The following is a 17,929-nucleotide window of genomic DNA, read 5'->3' on the forward strand; positions in this document are numbered from 1 at the left end:
AGGGTATCAAGGCCGCGTGACCCGCCGGCGAACCCCGTGCGCCGCAATGGGAAGTTTGCCCGCTTCCCCTGCCGTCCACCGGCCAAAGCTAAGCTCGAGTCACTCGGGCAGGACTGCTGAGGACCGAGCTGGCTGCACCGAGTCCCAGAGGGTTGCGAGCTCAGGCGGTGACAAGGGACTGTGGCGGAAGTCCCCGCTACTCCGGCATGTGAGCAGCAAAGGCAACCAGATGACAGCAGGGCTGTCTCTCCAACTGCACCCGCAGACTGCAGTACTAGGATCGGGGGCTACCGGCAGCTGCCTCCCGTGTGAGCTCCGCCTCGGCCGCGGGTGCGGAGGGGAACAGGAATCAAGCGGGTAGTTGAGGCAGGCATAGCGGACTAAGAGCAGCCCATTCACCTTCCCCTTCTGCAGCTGGGCAGCAGGTGCCCACACTCCTGGCAGGAGCCCCCGTCCGGCAGCTGGATGAGCTGGGGGGGAGCAGGAAGCCTGTGTGCTACCTGGCAGGACGCTGCCTGGCGCTGACCGTCCAGTCTGCACAGTGAGTGACTGAGACTTTAGTTTTTAATGTCTGATGTGTTTCCACATCTTCCTTCAACACAAAAGCATGGCTGAGTGGCCGAACAGCCTCGGCTGCCCAACAGGGAGCACATGGGTGGTAAAATCTCTTCTACGTGTCTCCGGCAGCAGTGAGCGGGCGCTCTGCGGAGCCAGCCAGCAGCTCTCCTGGCTCAGAGACTCTGGAAAGGAACTAGAATGCAGTCCTGTGTTTTTAATTCCCTCACAGTTTGTGGCCAAGGACAGGAAAGAGGCAGTGAAGCCAGTACTCACTGTATTCTAATCCTCTTTATTCAACACAATCCCTTCACTCTACACAACAAAGTACAAACACAACGGCGCCTAAAATGCTACAAGTAACAAAACTCAAAACAACAAATTTATAGTACTGACTGTACAATAAAAGCCAAGAGAAGCAATGTACATGTTGCCCAGGTAACCTGCAAGACCACCCTGAGCAGCAGCTGCGGCAGGGGGGTGGTCCGTGATGACCCTGCAGAGCTGGCTCTCCTTATGCTCACCAATTTCAGAGGAAGGGAGACGTGAGTACACGTAGAAACAGAACCATTTCCCGGAACTAACATGGGCCGTTTGACCACAGGTGCTGGAAGAGGAGCCGATCAGGGGAGCAGGGCCAGGCGAGTAGGAACGGCAGCTGCACCCAGGTGCACCCTTTCCTGAGGGACCCTGCAGACCACCGAGGGCAGGACCGGGACCCTCGACCGGCCCCCAGTCATTTGTGGAAATGAAACAGGCACCCCACCCCCAGGCTGGGGCCACACTACCACCTGGAGCCCTGCTTTGTCCCTGCTGGCTTTGCCACTGGATGGACTCTCTTAGGACCTGGAAATGTGGGAGCTTTCTAGCCAGAAAACTGGAGGGCATGCTTGCAGGCACAACCCCAAACCATGGACACTCCTCTGGAACTCTGCCTTCAGAGGAAATGTCTCAGTTGCTGTCCTCAAAGCCTGCCCTGAGTGAGGAATTTCTTTCCAACCAACCCTCCTTTGGCTAGAGAAGTGACAAAGCTGAATTGGATGGGATCGAAGTCACAGGGCGCAGAGCTCCGGGGGCCCTGCTTATCGGGAGGAGTTGGAGCTGGAGCGGCTCCTGTGGCGGCGGCGGCCAGGGGAGCGAGATCGCCGGCGCACGGGGGACCTGCGCCTTGGGGAGCGTGACCTACAGGAAGAGAAAAGACCACATCACACATGGAGGTCAACATCCCAGACACCGCTCCGCGTCACAGACAGCAGGGGCAAAGCTGGCTTCTAGAAGGAACAATGCTGTACAGTTTCACAGTCAATGCTTTCAGTCAGGATGGCTCCAGTGATGGCATGGACACAGAGCCCTTGGGAAGGAAAAGGGGATCTGTTGGGGAGACCCCCTTTCCTGAGGGCTATGGAAAGGGCAGCTCAACACCACTAGCAGAGGAGGTCCAGGCTCTGGCCTCTGCCAAGGGACTCGGACTCACCTCTCCTGACCCTTCGTGTGTGTTTGTGTGTGTGTTTTAATATCAGAGGAGGGCCAGGCTCTGGCCTCTGCCAAGGGACTCGGACTCACCTCTCCTGACCCTTCGTGTGTGTGTGTGTGTGTTTTAATTATCAGAGGAGGGCCAGGCTCTGGCCTCTGCCAAGGGACTCAGACTCACCTCTCCTGACCCTTCGTGTGTGTGTGTGTGTGTGTGTTTTAATATTTAAGTAATCTCTATACCCAAGGTGGGGCTTGAACCCACAACCCTGAAATCAAGGGTCCCACGCTCCTCCCACTGAGCCAGCCACACACCCTACCCTTCCTGTCTTCTTAGCTAGGAAGGGGAAAGGGACTGCACTCCAGGGAATCCTGGTGCAACCTGGAGGGCTGCATCTTCTGCCCGCCCCTCCCTCCAGCAGCAGCCACCCTGATCCCCATGCAGCATGCGGGTGGGCAGGGCTGAATAAGGTTCCAAAGTCATCACCGTGGCACTGTGTCTGTAAATGAAACAAATCCACACCGGCCCCAAGCAGTCCCCTCTAAGACTCCAAATCGCCCTACCTTCTTCTCATTCGTGGGGGCGACCGACGCCACATGGGAGGTGGTGGCAGCATCCTCCTCGGAGGGCTGAATCGCCTGGGGGGCGGCCGAGGCCAGGGGGCCAGCACAGCGGTGGCAGTGATCTCCTGGCCGTCAATTTGTCCTGTTGAAAAAAGGATCAAGTCCCAAAATATCTGACAAGCCCCCACGACCTAGGCTGGTAAGCAAGGACAGGGGAACTAAGCTTGTCACAGGAATACTGACACAGCTACTACTACTGGAAGTTTTATCAGGAAATCTGTAGGGGAGCACGGAACCTCATGGGGAACTCAATCTTGATGCACGGGGGCACCTGATGCACAACCACCTCCAAGAGGAAGCGACACCTGAATCCACTCAATGAGGGTAAGGTTTGTGCCCTGAGCCTGAATTTCCTCCTCTAGAACAGTGGGAGGAGGCAAGCAAAAGGAGTGGGGACATTTTGGGGGCTCCGCAGGACTGAGATGGGGGTAAAGTGTAAGAACTAAAGAGGGACCGCCCTTGAACAGGTGGCCTCCAACCAGGTAGCCCAGTCTTCTCTCCTGCTGTAAAAGGCACACACCACCCAATACCTCCCAGGTGGCCAGAAGGTGGCCTCAGGGTGCTGGGTCCCCATGAGGGCAGTGTCCATTATAACTGGACCAAGCCACTAGAGCTTGGCGGTGGTGGAGGTGGGAGAGATGATCAGCACCCACATTTCCGGATGATCTATGATTGCATCATAGTTCAGGAGGAAGAAAAGACTTGGGGGAAAGGGAACAAAATAAAGTTGAGCAGTCAAGTCTGTCTGAAGAGTTTGGAAACAGTGCCTCAGGCCAAAAAACCAGGCATGTGAATGCAACTGAATAAGAATAGTGAAGGGTGGAGGCCTGAGGAATCTTTAGGGCCTCAGAAAAAGCAAAGAAAGGCAAGGCATCGACCTAGGAACTCCAGGGGAGCACACACCCTGACCCCAGTCCAGGGACTGCACAGGGGACCAAGCACAGCCCCTGTATGCCCCGGAAGGGTGGAGGGTTCTTTTATCTTCTCAATTCCTACCCTCAAGGAAATAGCAAAGCTACTGAGGGAATAACTAGGGCATGCAGACCTGTGTTCAGAGCATACTCAAAAGACTTAACTAAATGCAGCCTAAGGTCCCGCCCTGGCCCACTGCCAAAGCCAGCCCAAATTAGGAATTTTCACAGGCACTGACCATACAGCAACGCGGACAAATCTTCTGGCCAGCTCCCCCATGCATGGTGCGCAGCACAATATGCGGACACACACTCAAGTCCTACCAGAATCTTAAAACATGGGGGACACACCCTGGATATGGCCAAGTGTCCTTGGATTTTTAGCAAGTGCTCAAACTCTCAAGGATGCATGACTGAGGATCTCTAAAATGAAGGTGTGATTCATAAGATCAAGAGCTGCTGTGTATAGCTCGATGGGCCACAATTTAAGTAGACTGAAAGAGAGCTTGGTGGTAAGGAAAATTTCCTAGTATCCAAGCTCTACCAGGGCTCAAGGGCAACTACCCATCAAACTGCTGCACTGTTTTTTTTTGTGTATGTATAACGGGGCCTCCAAGGTTCTGGGGTGTTCAGACTATCCTCCCTAGGTGGCCTGGCAGCCCACAGTGTGCTACGGGCAGTCCTGGTTCTTGGCCCTGGCTGTCTAGATTACAGCAGCATCGAGCTGGGGCAGAGACAAATTCCAAGCTCCTTAAAACACTGACTCGAAGACAAAATGAAAACTGGCCATCCAAAACTATTCCCAAGTGTTCAACTGTTGTTAAAACCATTCTGCTCCATACAGAACAGCTATAAATGTCACAGTTAAGACACAAATTTTAGGAAAATGGGTAAAATGTGTGAATTCAGCAAAGTTGAAATGCTAAAATGCTAAAAATGCTGAAATGTTAGCACAACAGAAAATGACTCTCAGAGATCATTAAAGGAAACACTCCCATATAAAAGCCAAATACTTCATTATTCATACTCCTAATGTAGTCTTTATTAAAAAAAAAAAAAAATCCCTTCGTTTAATCCTTAAGCTTTCAGACTGGAAAATTCTAAAAATGCTAATGTATTCATATTTACTGATCTTTTTCCAAGAATAATGTCCCATAAAACTTGTGTTCAGTAAACACACACCCCACCCCCTGGTTAAGAACCGGAACCCCGAGAGAGCTCCAGGGGGATTGTGATGTGCAGCCAGATTGGAAATCAGTTCTAAGGTCCCTACGTGTGGCAGGTAGCTGGTCTTGCACAGGGAACAAAGAAGGGAGCTCAGTGCAGGGCTGGCAGGGTCACCCACCTCCATCCATGTGCTTCAGTGCCTTCTCGGCTTCATCTGGGTTCTCAAACTCCACGTATGCATAGCCTTTAGACAGATGGGGGTGCATCCTTTCTACAGGCATGTCAATCATTTTAATTTTCCCATAAGTGGAGAATATTTCCATGATGTGGTCCTAGAGAAAAGAACGGTCACTGATGCATACCCAATTACCCATGTGGGAGCGGAGAAGTCACCACACAACGACTATGCCTCGGCACCTGGGGTAAGTCTCTCACACAGAATAACCCCACTCGACGCACCATCTTGCCAGTCCTCTGAGAGCCTATGTTCTCAGTTCTGAGAACTGCTTCTCTAGTTTTCCATTTAAAATATATGCAGAAGAGGCACACCCTACTGTCCATTGGATGGATCCAGGATCCCTCACCTTGGTCACATTCCTGGTGAGCCTCCCAATGTGGACTTTGGTGGGCTTAGGGGAAGGACTCCGCCTTTTCCTTTCCTTTTCATCTCTTTTGGGTGGTTTGGATCTGATTGAAAAAATAAAACACCAGAAACAATTTCTGTCAAGTCAAAATTTCTTTTAGTCGGGCTGCTAACTGCCACGATGACAGTTTTTTATAGGGAAGCTTTCCCTACCAGTTCATGTATATTCATATTATCTCTGCTTCAGAAATCCTACTAAAATAGAAAGACTCCTTTTTAGGTCTACTTCTATACTAAGTACCGTAACTTTATAGACCCCAGTTTGTAAACTTAAGTTCCCAGATAACCCACAAGTTTTAGGGGCACTCCCAAGCAGAGAAGCGGTGCTGGAAGGGACCTTACTTGGAGCGGGAGCGCCTCCTGTTATCATGCCTGCGCCTAGAAGGACTCGGCGAGCCAGAGGAGCTGCTGGAGCTGGAACTGCGGGATGTGCTAGAGCTTCCCGAGCGGCTCGACGCTGAAGAAGAGCTTGAGCCGCTGCTGGAGCCCGTGCTGGTGCTGGAGCCCGAGCTGGAGGTAGAGCTGGACCGGGACCTGATAAATGAGACAGAGATGTCATGGGCAACAGTGGGTGGGAGCATTTCTTCCGAACAGATGAGCCTCCACGTGCTCATGCTCCCAAGAGGAAACCACTGTCCTCCTGTTTTCAAGCCTCCATGTCTCCCTGCCTCAGGGAGTGGGGATGGTATTTAGCCCACCCCTGCCTGGCCAAAGCCCTAGGTGGGGACAGAAAACAGCATCCACACTGTGCAGCCACAGGGAAGCAAGGGCGCACTTCCTAGCTATACACAAGCCTCGCCTACTGGGAGGTACAGACAGAGTCTAGCAAGTCGGAAGCACCAACCCAGCCTGGAAGGTGGCTACCGAGGGACTCAGGCTGGTTTCAACTGGAGAAAAAATAAGCTTTAGGCTAGGGCAACCCAATCATGACTCTGAAGAAAAAAGCACCTGAGAGAAACACATACCCCAAAATGTCCCATTCGTTAACATCTCTAGAAAACACCCAAAGGCCATCCTCCATATATAACCAGAGCAGACCCAAACCAGTCTGCCATAATTAGGGCCTTGATTAACGAGCTCAAAGTGTTTTGTGTGTAAATAATGAGGACTCTGTGGGCTCTTCCCCGAAGGGAAAGGGGCGTGGCCACAGAAGAGAGGCTGGCTCCATGCTCTGCCCGGCGGGGTCCTACCTGGTGCTGCTGCTACCACTGGAAGCACTGCGCCTCTTCCGAGTTTTATCCCTGCCACGGTCCTTCTCACTTGACTCCTTGGTGGCCCCTTTATCTTTAGAACGATCCTTGGACTTCTCATCAGAGCGGTCTTTGCGTTTGGTAGGAGAAGGAGCCCTGGATGGTGAGGAAGACTGTGAGATCGCATGCCCCTCTAACCAAACCCGGAAACAACACTACCCAAAAGAGGGGATCCAAAGGGCTACATGAGATCCCAGGCGATCCCAGAGCAAAACAATCTGTGGCTTAGGACACGTCACTGTAATATGTAAGACATTTCCAATCTTCCCCTTTCTGAGGGTCCCTAGTAACGAGCACCCCCAAAGTAGCACTAGAAAAATCTGACAGAAGGATTACCTAGTGCTGGACTTTTTATTATTTTCTTTGACTCCTAGCAAGCTCTTCTTTTTCACTCCTGATAAATCCATTCTCCCCTTCTGAGGTGTTCAAAGCAGCAATGGTGGCCTCACTTATCTGAACTCTCACTTCTAACTCGAGTCTGAGAAACGATCCCTAATCGATTGCAATTTACGCCAAAGTGCAGCCTAATAACAAGATAAAAGGATTTACAGAGTGAACGAGTTGGCAAGGCAACAAATCTACTTTGCAGTCAAAAGGTGAGCACACGAGGTGGTGGCAAGGAACACAGTAAGCAGCGAGCGCCCACAAAGCCAGGAACATCCAGGGACCTCTTCCATTTCCTCAGGGACAGTCCCGCCCCACAGGCAGACCCTCACCTCACCTTGTCGTCTTTTCCATAAGGAAACGGTGGTGGTGCCTGTCACTGTTATTTTACAGTTGGTACAGTACCTGTGTTTCACTCCTTAGTTTGATGATAAGCCCTCTACCATCCCCTTAGAAATACTACACCACCACATTTGCAGGCAGAACAGAAAAAAAGCCAAGTGTGGCTCTTCTGATAGGATTATTGGTGTGATTAGATCTTGTTTTACTGTTGCAATTTCCTTGTAGGACACATTGGATATATGATGACTGGAGGCAAAAATCATTTCAAAAGTGACAGGTACCAGCATCAAAACATTTAACACCCAAATGCAAACACATAAACTGTCCCATGTGAACATTGAAAAAGCAGTAAGATAGTTAAATTAGAAAGCAGTCCTTGCAAATGCTGACCTTTAGTTAATGAAATACAAATGAAAGTGTTATGGGAAAGTACCCCAAAGTCTGCTATTTACTTCAAAATGCAACAGAAAATGTTGATGAGTGGTTTGGTATATGATAAAGCAAATATGGCAGAAATGTGACTTGTAGGATCTAGATGGTGGTTATGCAGGTATTCACTGGGCAATTCTTTCAACCTTTCTGTATGTTTACATTTTCCCCCCAAAATAAAGTGTGTGTGTGTGTGTGTATGTGGGGGGAGGCACTGGAATTGGAGGACACTGATCATAAGGGTCTAACAAAGTGCCCGCACTGCAGCATGTGCTCAGTAAATATGACTTGGAACAAACTACCGATCCGTTATGTGACTTGTCTCCTGGGGGATCTTCGACCTTCAGTATTTCCAGGGACGTTTTCTACAATTTGCTTGAGATGCAGGCAAAGATCTCAGGATGTTGGTGTCACCTACTTCTAACTCATCTTCCTCAACAGCCTCTGAGTAACCCGGACAAGGCAACCACTTGGTATCCTGATTTCACACGTGTAGGGCTGCCCAAAATGCTGAATAAATGTCGTGACTCAAGAAAGAAGGCCAGCTTTGGACAATCAAATTAGAGCAGAAGAAAGCAGAACGTCTGTCACTTCTGCTGCTCTTCTCCAGGCTGGTAAAATCGTTTAAGATGTTTTGCCTTAAAACAATAAGGTACTACAGGTACTGAGCAAGCAACACTGGATAGACACGGTCAGTGGCCACCAATCAGGAATTATAGTTCAGTGGGTAAGAATCTGTGGACTCAGCCTGCCTGTTTGATTCGAAGCTTTGCTGTGTGACCTTGGATAAGTCACATACCCTTTCTGAGCCTCTGCTTCACATGAGCATTACGGTGACAATTACAGCTCCTACACCTCCATAGTTAAACAAACTTGGCACCTAGTTAAGGCTCAGTAAAGGTTGGCTTATGTTAGAAGAAAGGGATGTTTCTCCGTGTTTGGAGACTTTCCCCCCCACATAAACTCTGGTGTCCCAAAGTCTCACATGACCTCTTGAATGCTCAACAGGGGTCCCTGGGCCACCCCATCAGGGGATCACCAAGCGCAGCACTGTCCAACGGAAACAGAGTGTGAGCTACAAGCACATCCTAAAATGTTCCAGTAGCCACCAAGCAAAAAGAGGTTAACAGATGAAACTGACGTTCAGTAAAGCATCTGAGAGCCCATGCCCCAAATATCATCTTTTCCACGTTCAACTGGTGTAAAAATTCATTCATAAAACACTCCCCCGCCCCGCACTAAGCCCGTCAAACCCCTCGGTGTGGCCCCGGGCTGCCTGCCTGAGCAGCACGGACCTGCAGGGCACACTCCCGGGCCCCACCCCAGTCCCAAAGGTCTGCCCCAAGGTACCCCGCGACAACGAGCACCACCGGGATTCTCAAGCTCTACACATCAAGAACCACAGGGCGAGCGGACTTTGCCGGGCGTGGCCGAGTGCTAGACAGCAGAGACTGAGGCTCTCTGTTCACACAAGTTGGGGTCACAGCACAGGACCTCGGTTACCTCCCCCATCCTCCGGAAAGGTGCGCGTCCAACAGCCAGAGAGAGAAAGAACAGTTAGTTAAACCTCGAGCAGATGGCGTTTCGGCTCCCATCTTCAGAGCACCTTCCCCATTGAAAAGTGCATTTTCGGCACAAATCATGCGAAATTAAGAAGAAAAGGCCACGACTTTGCTCTCCCGTATCCTCCCTTCTGGGGCAGCCCGTGAGGCCGCACTGCGGGACAGCGGGGGCCGCGTCCCCGAGGGGCTCGCACCGACCAGGGCACGGCCCACTCAGCTAGTGGCCCCGAGGGGAGGGCCCGCCGGTCCTGCAGGGCACCCCACAAAGCATCTCCGCCCCCGCCGTCCCTCCCCGTCCGCGTTCACTCACAACTCCCCAGTCCAGGCGCCGGGCCGCGAGCGCTTCCAGGGCAGGGCCTGGCGTGGCGGGCCTGGGTCTCCACGCCGACGGCAGAGCCCCGAAGGCGGAAGCCGCGCTCCCGACTGCTCCGAGTCCCGCGGGCCTAGCCGGGCGCGCCGCAAAGGGGGGACGATCTGAGGCGCCCTTCCGCCCGCCACGGCCCCGACCACTTCCGGGCCGCGGCCTCGGCGCCTCCCACTCCGCCCGCCCCGAGCCACACTCTTTCTTCTCACACCCGCTGCCGCGCCGCCTGGCTGCCGTGCCTACCGAGAGGCCGAGCGGCGGGCCGGCTCCAACCACTCGCCCCGCCGAGCTTTGCGGGCGGCCCCCGAAGCTCGGATGGGGTCGGATTCCCCCAACTTACATCTTCCCGCCGCCGCAACCTCCTCCCGCTCTCCTCAGCCGCTAAAGCCGGCGCCGCTCTGGCGTCAGGACTAGGGAGCGGGAAGGCGCCAATGTCGGGCGCGCAGCGATGACGTAAAGCGCCTCAGCCAATGGGAGCGAGCGAGGGGAGTGTTAAAGGGCCACGGCCGTTTCTGGTTAGCCGCGTCGGGGACTCTTCTTCTATTTCCCTCCCTGGGGAGGTATCTGGGGCTACCCGGGGCTGGGTGCGTCCCACATGAGGCCGGTAGATTGTTGGCTGGGGGCCGCGCCGCGCGGGTAGCTCCCGGGCCGGCGCGGAGGGAGTTAACGCAGCCGCGGCCCCGCCCCGCCCATTGCGCGTGCGCACTGGGCTCGCAGCCTCTGACCCACGCTGCTGCGCTCGTGGGGCGGCAGGCAGTGCGGGCAGTGCGGGCAGTGCGGGCAGTGCGGGCAGTGCGGGCAGTGCGGGCAGTGCGGGCAGTGCGGGCAGTGCGGGCAGTGCGGGCAGTGCGGGCGCGGCGGCCTCTAGCTGCAGACCGTGGGGGCGGCAGACCGTGGGGCCCGCAGGGCGCAGGGGGACGGGCAGGTGCAGGGACTGGCTGGTGAGATTAAAAACGACGCGAGGTGTACGGAGTGACGGTGCAGACCCCGCTTCTGCGCCAGCGGGGCTCGGCAGGGTCCCCAGCCTAGATAGGGGCCAGTGCGGCCATCGCCAACTGGGAGCGAAAGGCAGGGTAGAAGACAAGATGCGAAGCGGGAAGCGCCTCCGAGGAGGTGACGCTGCAGCTGGGACCGGAGTAAGAGCGGGCGCTCGGCAGAGGGACTAGCAGGTGCAGCGGCGCGGAGGCTTGTCGGAGGAAGCGGGGGGAGGCCGGGGTGGCGGCTCGCAGGCCGGGGTGGCGGCTCGCAGGCCGGGGCTAGGAATGTGGGGTTCAGCGGTGCTGGGGCGACATGGAGCATGTGCAGCATCCCGCGCCGAGCCGTCACCCTTCTGGCCGGTGGACAGTGCAGGCAGGGAGGCTGACTCTTCTGGCACAGTAGTGGCCTCGAACCCAGGCAGGAGGCTGGAAAGAGTAAATCCCGGTGCCCAGCGGGCCAGAGCTTTCGGATTTTGTTCACCGAGGTGCCTCCGGCGTTCCCGGCCCGTGTCTGGCAATTGGTCATTACTCCATGACTCACTGGGAGGAAAGAGGGTGCACCCTGCCGCAGACGTGGTCTGAACAGGTAGGTGCATCAAGGAAGAGAAGGCAACAGATGGCGAGCGGATCTCTTTTGGAGGAAGGAACCTTGGTGACTTGGAGATGGATTAGCTGCCAGGCAAGGACAGCAGAGTCCAGGTTGCAGCTAGTACCCAGGGAGGGCTGGACGGTGCTGCAGACTCTGTCGGGAAGTCATTGCTCTCTGCGTGCTTGAAGGGCCTTGACTCAGCAGAGCCTTTGCCCAGGGCGGCACCAACACCCTGGGGTGGGGAGGGAGCAGGCCAGTGACTCCACCATGGCGAGAGGGGGGTAGAGACACAAGCAGCTGGGCTGACAACCGCCTGTGCTTTTAAAAAATGTGCTAAAGTGATATAATTTGGCACGCATATAAATTTTAACAAGTTTTATATTAAATCTAAAGCATGATTTAATCAGACACATAAATTTAATCGCATTTGTTTCTAAATATTACAGATTTTTGTTATCAAGTGTGTTATCAGCTGTTGAGCTTTAAAATTTGAGCATCTTGTCTTTTTGCCATTTTGAAGATCAACAGAATGTGTTCAGAAGAAACGTAAGAAATTAAAACTGGAGGCCCCCGACCCCGCCTTCCAGGAGTTCTGGTTTCCCCTTCTTACACCCCTGTGCCAACCGACTAAGGCTCTGGGGGCTGAGGGCTGGGATGCTGGGTCCTCCGTGGACCTTTGAAGGTCTTTGGTCCCGGTTTGATGGTGGGGGTGGGGCAGGGCTCCTGCAGACGGGGCGACTGGCAGCCAGCCCCACGCCTGGTTCTCCCAGTGTCCTGAGCCCCTCCCTTCCTTCCCGGGGTTGAGGGCAACCTGTTGGCATGTGGGGCTGCTCTCCCTTTGGAATCAGAATGTTCCCTCTGCCTTCATTCTCTGTGGGCCTGATGGCCTCTGCAGTGCCTGTCCTTGGAGGCTGGTGACCTGGGACATGGTTTAGTGGTAGCCTGGATTGTGCTGGAGGTCACGGTGGGCCATCCAGGAGCTTCAAGTACACATCGCATTCCCTTGTAAACCATGTCAAGAAAGCACTACTACCTATCGATAATAGTGCCTACGCTAAGGGCAGGGGTGGCCTGGCCAGGTGCAACAGAGGGGTTTGGGTGGGGTCAGGGAGCTGGTGATGGCTTGGTGACCTTGAGGGAGACATTAGAAGAGCTGGATTGCCAAGGCCTGGGTCCTACAGGCCTGGGCTCCTGAGTGCCTGTAGCCCCTGAAGGAGCCCAGGAAGAGGCTCTGGCTGGTCCTTCTGGGTGGCCAGGCTGGGTCTTTTCTTTTTTTTTTATTTAAAGATTTTATTTACTTACTTTGACAGAAAGAGACACAGTGAGAGAGAGAGCACAAGCAGAGGGAACAGCAAACAGGGAGAAGCAGGCTTCCCGCAGAGCAGGGAGCCTGATTCGGGGCTCGATTCAGGACCCTGGGATCATGACCTGAGCCAAAGGCAGAGGCTTAACGAAGACGCTTAACTCCCCTAACTGACTGTGCCACCCAGGCGCCCCTAGGCTGGGTCTTAAAGGGCCAGACCACCAGTGAGGATCTGGAGTTGTGGGGAGGCCTCTCCAGCTCCAGGCTTGGGGTCTCCAAGGTGTGGGGTGTCCGGTCCTGAGACCTCCCCCCACTCCTCCTGCCAGCAGGCAACTGTGGACTCTCCTAGGGGCTGCTGAGCAGTGAGCTTGGGGGCTTGTGCTGGTTTTCATGCCCAAAGCCCTGTGTTCATTTCTGCCCCAGGGAAGTCAAGGATAGTGACACTAGAGCTGGGGGGGGGAGCCCACAGGAGGCAGGGTGGGGTCCAGCCAGAGCTGGATACAGAGAAGTGAAGCTGGTGTGCTGCAGCCCTGGGTGCGCTGAGGGCCATGTGGAGTGTTGACTGCGACCAAGGCGTCTTGGCCCGTGGCCCTGCTCCCAGGGCCTATGTTGTGCCATCCACAGCCAGTTAACTTGGAGCTTCTCCAGTCTTGGAGGCATCTGACACCAGCATCTGTGGGGTATAGGCCAGGCCCCAGGAGCGGGGCCTGGGCAGCCCTGTGTGTTGAGGAAGGAAGGCAGGGCCCCCGCTCCTCGGGCCTGACCCTGTAGCTTCAGCTTCTCCTTGTGCCTGCTTGAGGCCCAGGCTATGTGGGCCTGTCGGGTGGGGAAGGGACTCCAGGGCCAAACACCCTGCTTTCTGGTGCTCTCCTGAGGGGCTGTGGGGACCGAGTTCTCTGCCTCGTTGCCCCTTCGCGGGTAGCCTCTCGGCCCACCTGCCCTAAGCCCCCTTGTGCAGGGATGCCAGTGACTCTCCCTCCTTTGGGAAAGGGAGTTGAATCTTCCAGGGTTTGGAGTTGGACCTGAGCCGGGGTTCAGGAAAGGGGCCTCGTGTCTGGAGAGTGGGGTATCACACATGGCCTGCTGGCCTCAGCTGCGGGGTGGGGTGAGCAGCCTAATCCTGATCTTGGTGTTTGGGGGGACCTCTTAGAACCTCTGTGGGCCAGCTCCTTGATGCAGGAGCGGGTGGGGTTCGCCCCTCTGGTCTCAAGTGGAGCCCAGGCTGTCTACCCAGGGAAGTCCCTCTGTGTGCAGGTAAGGCTCGGCCTTTTGGTGTGGCCACAGGGTCTGGCTGAGCACAGGTGGCCCGCCCTTCACACTGACGAGTCTGCATGGGAGTGGGGGTCTCAGAGGACGCGGCTGGCTTACACCATCAGTATCCTGCTGGTCCCCAGAAGGGAGCTGGACAGCAGCTGGCCTGGGGTATCCTGTAGATGGAGCAGCCAAATCAGTCAGCCTGCCTGCTCGTCTGGTCCCCGGTCTCTGGGAACCCTCGCCCCTCATCTCCAGGCTCTGGCCCTGCAGGTATCATGTCTGGGGTTGGGACATTGCTGTCTCTATGTGGCCAAAGAATTGGGCTCACGTGGGTCCAGGCCAGGTGGGCTGGGCCAGGTTGTCCTTCACCCTGGGGGTATGGTCATCCCCAGGCAGCTTGTGGCCACCCTCGGACCAGCGCCTTCCAGCCTTCCTTCCAGGTGCTGGCCTTGGCTCACTCCTCCATCAGCCTTAGTCCGTCAGCTGCTTCCTGAGACTGGGCTGAGGGTCCCTGAGACGCAGCTGACCTCAGCTCCCCCTGGGATCCTGGACTGAATATCTGGGATTGGCATTTGCCCAGCAAAAAACTCCAGTTTGCCTTTCTGTGTCGTTGCAACCAAAGGGCCAGGACACTCCATGGTGGGGAGGTGGGCCACTTCTGCTGGGCTGTGGGCCTTCCTAAGTGAGGTGGGGTCTGAGCAGCTCAGACGGGCAACAAGAGCATGCCTGGTAGGGCCTCCCTCGAGGATGCCAGTCTGCACACTGCAGTTGTGGTGGAGGCTGGGATTGTGTCCTGGAGCCTGGCTTTTATCTGGGGTACCTAGCTGGTGTCCCAGCTCCCTGTGCCTGGTGCAGCCCCGCCTGTGTGCTGGGCAATGATGCAGAGACGCACACATGACTTCCAGGGGCTGGGCCCTCCTGCTGTTCCTGCTTCCTGCCATTCCATCCGGAGCCTCAGGGACACCTTGACCCCAGGAAAGGACCTTGAGAGGGAGCCTCCACCTGGACACAGCAGGCAGATGGAATCTGACTCCCTGAGGCCTTGATGGTGACACAACGCCCAGACCCTCCTTCTCTGGACTTTGTACTTGGCAGAGAAATAAACGCCTGTCTGTAAACTGCTGGGGCTGGGCCTTCTGGTGTGTGCGGTTAGCCGGCTGGAGCCTTCCCTCCACAGGAGCTGTTTCTGTGGCCGGGGGTGGGGTCCCCTGGACCCGCGGCAGCGGACCTGTGTACTGCTGCCTGGCATTCTTCCCCAGGGGGGAGCAGTGGAGGGGCTCGGCCTGAGGCCCAGGCCTGGGCCCAGCAGGATCTGCCCCTTCCTCTCTTGTCAGGCCACGTTCTGAGTGGCACTGTCATGCTTAGGGACAGGCCACTGTGTTTCGGTTGAGCCACACCATTGGATGGGGCCAGATTTTACACAGACCTCCTCAGCCCTCGCGTGGGTGTCAGGCCCCTTGGGAGTGTCGTCACCATCCCCCTGCCCCCAAGGCCCCAGGGCCTGGAGGAGAGGGATGGGCTGGGGATGGGGGATGAAGCAGGTCAGCTCTCCTGTTGGGGTGTCTGTCTGTGGTTCCTTCCCCATCTTGGGGCCCGGAGCTGTCTCAGCTCAAACCAAACCAGCTAGGCTCGGGGAGAAGAGGGTTCAGGCCGCACTCCTGGCTCCTCAAGGATTCTCAGCTCCTGTGCTGGGTGTCCAGCAGCCTTGCAGATGATCTGGCGATGCCCCTTCCAGCAGGACTCCTGGGGTCCCTCCTGCCTGGCTGCAGTGCTCCACACTCATCCCACAGACACCCTGGGCCCTGCGGGCTCTCACCGACTGTGCGGCACACCGGCCCCTCTGGTCCCCACTGCAGTAGCTCAGCCCTGCCCTGCCCTCTCTCCAGCCACTGGTGGTCTTCTGAAGAAGGGTCTGATCAGGACCACGGCCACTTTCATCCTGCCTGTCTCCACAGCCCTCTCTCCTCCTTGTCCTGTCACATGAAGCACCTCTCTCTGGATCAGTGCAATCTGATTTCAGGGTGGGTGTGCCTCGCATATGCTGTTCCTTCAGTCTTGAATGCCTTTCCTCATGCCCTCAAAGGAAAGAAAAAGCCAGATTTCTAAATCTGTAACACATAGGCTGAAAAGAGAGCTCAGGCCATGGAGCAGTAGGGCCACTGGCTCTACCCCTCCTCCAACCGCCCGGCCAACCCCAGCAACCCTGCATCAGCCCAAGCCCGCCTCCCAGAAGCCGCTTCCCGTGGGGCACATTTAGGGCCACAACCACCCGAGTTTACGTTTTATAACGTGGAACTAAAGGATGAGGGTGTAAGGAATTCTAAGGGGAAGAGAAAGCTACTGGAGACTTTGCAGCGTTCCTAAGCGTGGGGAGGTTGATAAAAATGCACGAGATTGTCCTAAAGGATCAAAGTGATGCAACAAGTCTCTAAAACTATGAATTCTAAAGGAATACAGAAAGAGATTCAAACCGTGGAAATTTAGGAAACTAAGAAATGGGGCGCCTGGGTGGCTCAGTCGTTAAGTGTCTGCCTTCAGCTCATGTCATGGTCCCAGGGTCCTGGGATTGAGCCCCGCATGGGTCTCCCTTCTCTGTGGGAGGCCTGCTTCTCCTTCTCCCTCTGTGCGCACACTCACTCTATCTCTCAAATAAATTTAAAAATCTTAAAAAGAAAACTGTCAGAAATAAGAGCATATAAATTAAAAGGAAGCTGATACGGAAGAAGAATCTTCTGCCTAAAGCCCCGAGTGGGCCTGGTGTCCAAGGCCTCCCGCCCCACGGGGGTCTGCACCCCCCACCCTGACCCTGCGCTCGTGCCTCCCGGTGGGGACGGTGGACCTGCCAGGGGTCTGTCTAACCCGCTCTGGCGCCTGCCAGCCTGGCTGCTTCACCTCCTGGCAGTGAGCACTGGAAGTCACTCCATACAGACCGAGGTCATGTTCCCTCCTGGACTTTATTTTCTGGATAGAGTCACCGCGTGTCAGGTGCATCCTCCATAGACGGTCCCTTGGTCCCGCAGTGGTCCCCAACTGGCCTCCCGCTGGTGGCTTCTCCAGAAGCCAGCCTTGGGCATTAAGGACTGCCTTCTCTCCCCGAGCCTGCCGACCCTGGGAGACGCTTGTGTGATGGCGCCAGGCGCGGGGTCAGCCCTACCCGGCATCGAGAGCACGCTCCGTGGAGCAGCGACTCCCAGGCCCCCGGAAGCCAAGATCACAGAGTGTGGTCACAGCCAGCACCTCCCTCGTGGACGGCCACAGGCGACATTCTCTCCATTCCGGGCAGCCTGGCGAGCCCTGCTGCCCGCTGTCCTGCTGGCTCCCCGTGTCGCCCCAGGGAGGCTCCATGCTGTGTGCAGACGTGGGGGTGTTACTGGTGCTCGTCTCGTGAGCACTTGAGGAAATGCAACCCCCAGGTCGGCTGCAGCCCCTTCCCGAGGGGCTCTCTGCCCAGAGACCCCAAGGCTCACCCGCACGGGCTGCGGGGCTGCTTTTGCTGGGTCCCGAGTTCCAGAGAGGGGCTCTGGCCACTGCCTTGGACATGGATGTTCGCATGCTGATTCCCAGCGCGAGGGCTCTGACATCCTGGTCCCCACTGTGCCTTGATTCTCGCGTCCATTATAGAAAACGGTGATTGGAAATAAAGGTGCAGGATAAGATGAGCTCGGAGAGGGAGGACGCCTGCCTGTGCGGCCACTTGCCCCACGCCTGCGGGCTCCTCATGGTCCCTCGTCCTCGGCAGGTGGCTGCAGGTGGGCGAAGCTCAGGAAGACCTGCTCCAGTGAGATCTGGCTCACGGAGTAGTCGTCCATGGCGTACTTCTCCTTGGCCTTCTCCAGAACACCAAACACCTTGTGGGAGCAGAAAAGCGGCTGTTAACAAGCCCAGGAGCGGGGGCACCTTGGCTGGTCTGGGAGTGCTCTGGCCCCAAGGGGTGGGGGGGCTAAGGCTCCCAGAGGTCCTACCCTGACCCAGCCAGAGCCCCTGCTCCCCGGCAGAGGAGGGGGGCTGTGCAGGATAAGCAGGCCCTGGGGCCAGGCTTCCCCCGAATCTTCCCAGCTCGGGGTGCAAACTTGGGCACGCTCTCTGGGCCAGTTCCCTTTTTTGC

At 55.9% G+C, this 17,929-nt stretch overlaps 3 protein-coding genes across 15 annotated transcripts in view; 1 reads left to right on the top strand and 2 right to left on the bottom strand.

Moving 5' to 3' along the window:
• Window positions 1–827: 827 nt before the first annotated feature.
• RNPS1 (RNA binding protein with serine rich domain 1) lies at window positions 828–10,186 on the bottom strand. 3 transcript variants are annotated; one of them, XM_027610273.1, is made up of 9 exons: window positions 10,042–10,059; window positions 9,648–9,780; window positions 6,957–7,144; window positions 6,561–6,716; window positions 5,713–5,904; window positions 5,312–5,414; window positions 4,906–5,059; window positions 2,590–2,731; window positions 828–1,737 (listed from the first exon to the last, which is right to left on the bottom strand). In XM_027610273.1, exons 3-9 carry the CDS (start codon window positions 7,025–7,027, stop codon window positions 1,638–1,640), a joined length of 918 nt encoding a protein of 305 aa, XP_027466074.1. In that variant the 5' UTR covers window positions 7,028–7,144; window positions 9,648–9,780; window positions 10,042–10,059; the 3' UTR covers window positions 828–1,637. The 3 variants fall into 3 exon arrangements, with proteins under 3 accessions (XP_027466074.1, XP_027466073.1, XP_027466075.1); XM_027610272.2 differs by lacking the exon at window positions 9,648–9,780 and having other exon boundaries at window positions 10,042–10,186; XM_027610274.2 differs by lacking the exons at window positions 6,957–7,144; window positions 9,648–9,780 and having other exon boundaries at window positions 10,042–10,156.
• Window positions 10,172–16,422, top strand: LOC113931963 (paraneoplastic antigen Ma6E-like). The gene is made up of 3 exons (XM_035722206.1): window positions 10,172–10,216; window positions 10,310–10,837; window positions 14,730–16,422. Exons 1-3 carry the CDS (start codon window positions 10,172–10,174, stop codon window positions 14,868–14,870), a joined length of 714 nt encoding a protein of 237 aa, XP_035578099.1. The 3' UTR covers window positions 14,871–16,422.
• A 23-nt stretch (window positions 16,423–16,445) lies between these two features.
• ABCA3 (ATP binding cassette subfamily A member 3) overlaps window positions 16,446–17,929 on the bottom strand; it is a 40,952-nt gene continuing 39,468 nt past the window's right edge. For 10 of the 11 annotated variants that reach the window (XM_027610262.2, XM_027610263.2, XM_027610266.2 and 7 more), the window contains one exon: window positions 16,446–17,672. In XM_027610262.2, coding sequence (XP_027466063.2) covers window positions 17,541–17,672 — 132 coding nt within the window. In that variant the 3' untranslated portion in view covers window positions 16,446–17,540. The remainder of the gene's footprint in view (window positions 17,673–17,929) is intronic. The other variant, XR_003522929.2, reaches the window with a different exon arrangement.

This window comes from Zalophus californianus, chromosome 10 (genome assembly GCF_009762305.2).
Source record: "Zalophus californianus isolate mZalCal1 chromosome 10, mZalCal1.pri.v2, whole genome shotgun sequence".
Lineage (NCBI taxonomy): Eukaryota > Metazoa > Chordata > Mammalia > Carnivora > Otariidae > Zalophus > Zalophus californianus.

Bases quoted from the DNA above. Each gene is read 5' to 3' on its own strand.
- RNPS1 (XM_027610272.2), bottom strand. From the start codon at position 7,027: ATGGATTTATCAGGAGTGAAAAAGAAGAGCTTGCTAGGAGTCAAAGAA. The intron at 2,732-4,905 runs GTGGGTGACCCT...TTTTTTCAACAG, and splicing joins ACTGAAGCACATGGATGGAG to GACAAATTGACGGCCAGGAG. The intron at 1,738-2,589 runs GTAGGGCGATTT...CTCTTCCTGTAG, and splicing joins CCCCCACGAATGAGAAGAAG to GTCACGCTCCCCAAGGCGCA.
- LOC113931963 (XM_035722206.1), top strand. From the start codon at position 10,172: ATGGGAGCGAGCGAGGGGAGTGTTAAAGGGCCACGGCCGTTTCTG. The intron at 10,217-10,309 runs GTTAGCCGCGTC...TGAGGCCGGTAG, and splicing joins AAGGGCCACGGCCGTTTCTG to ATTGTTGGCTGGGGGCCGCG. The intron at 10,838-14,729 runs GTAAGAGCGGGC...CATGACTTCCAG, and splicing joins ACGCTGCAGCTGGGACCGGA to GGGCTGGGCCCTCCTGCTGT.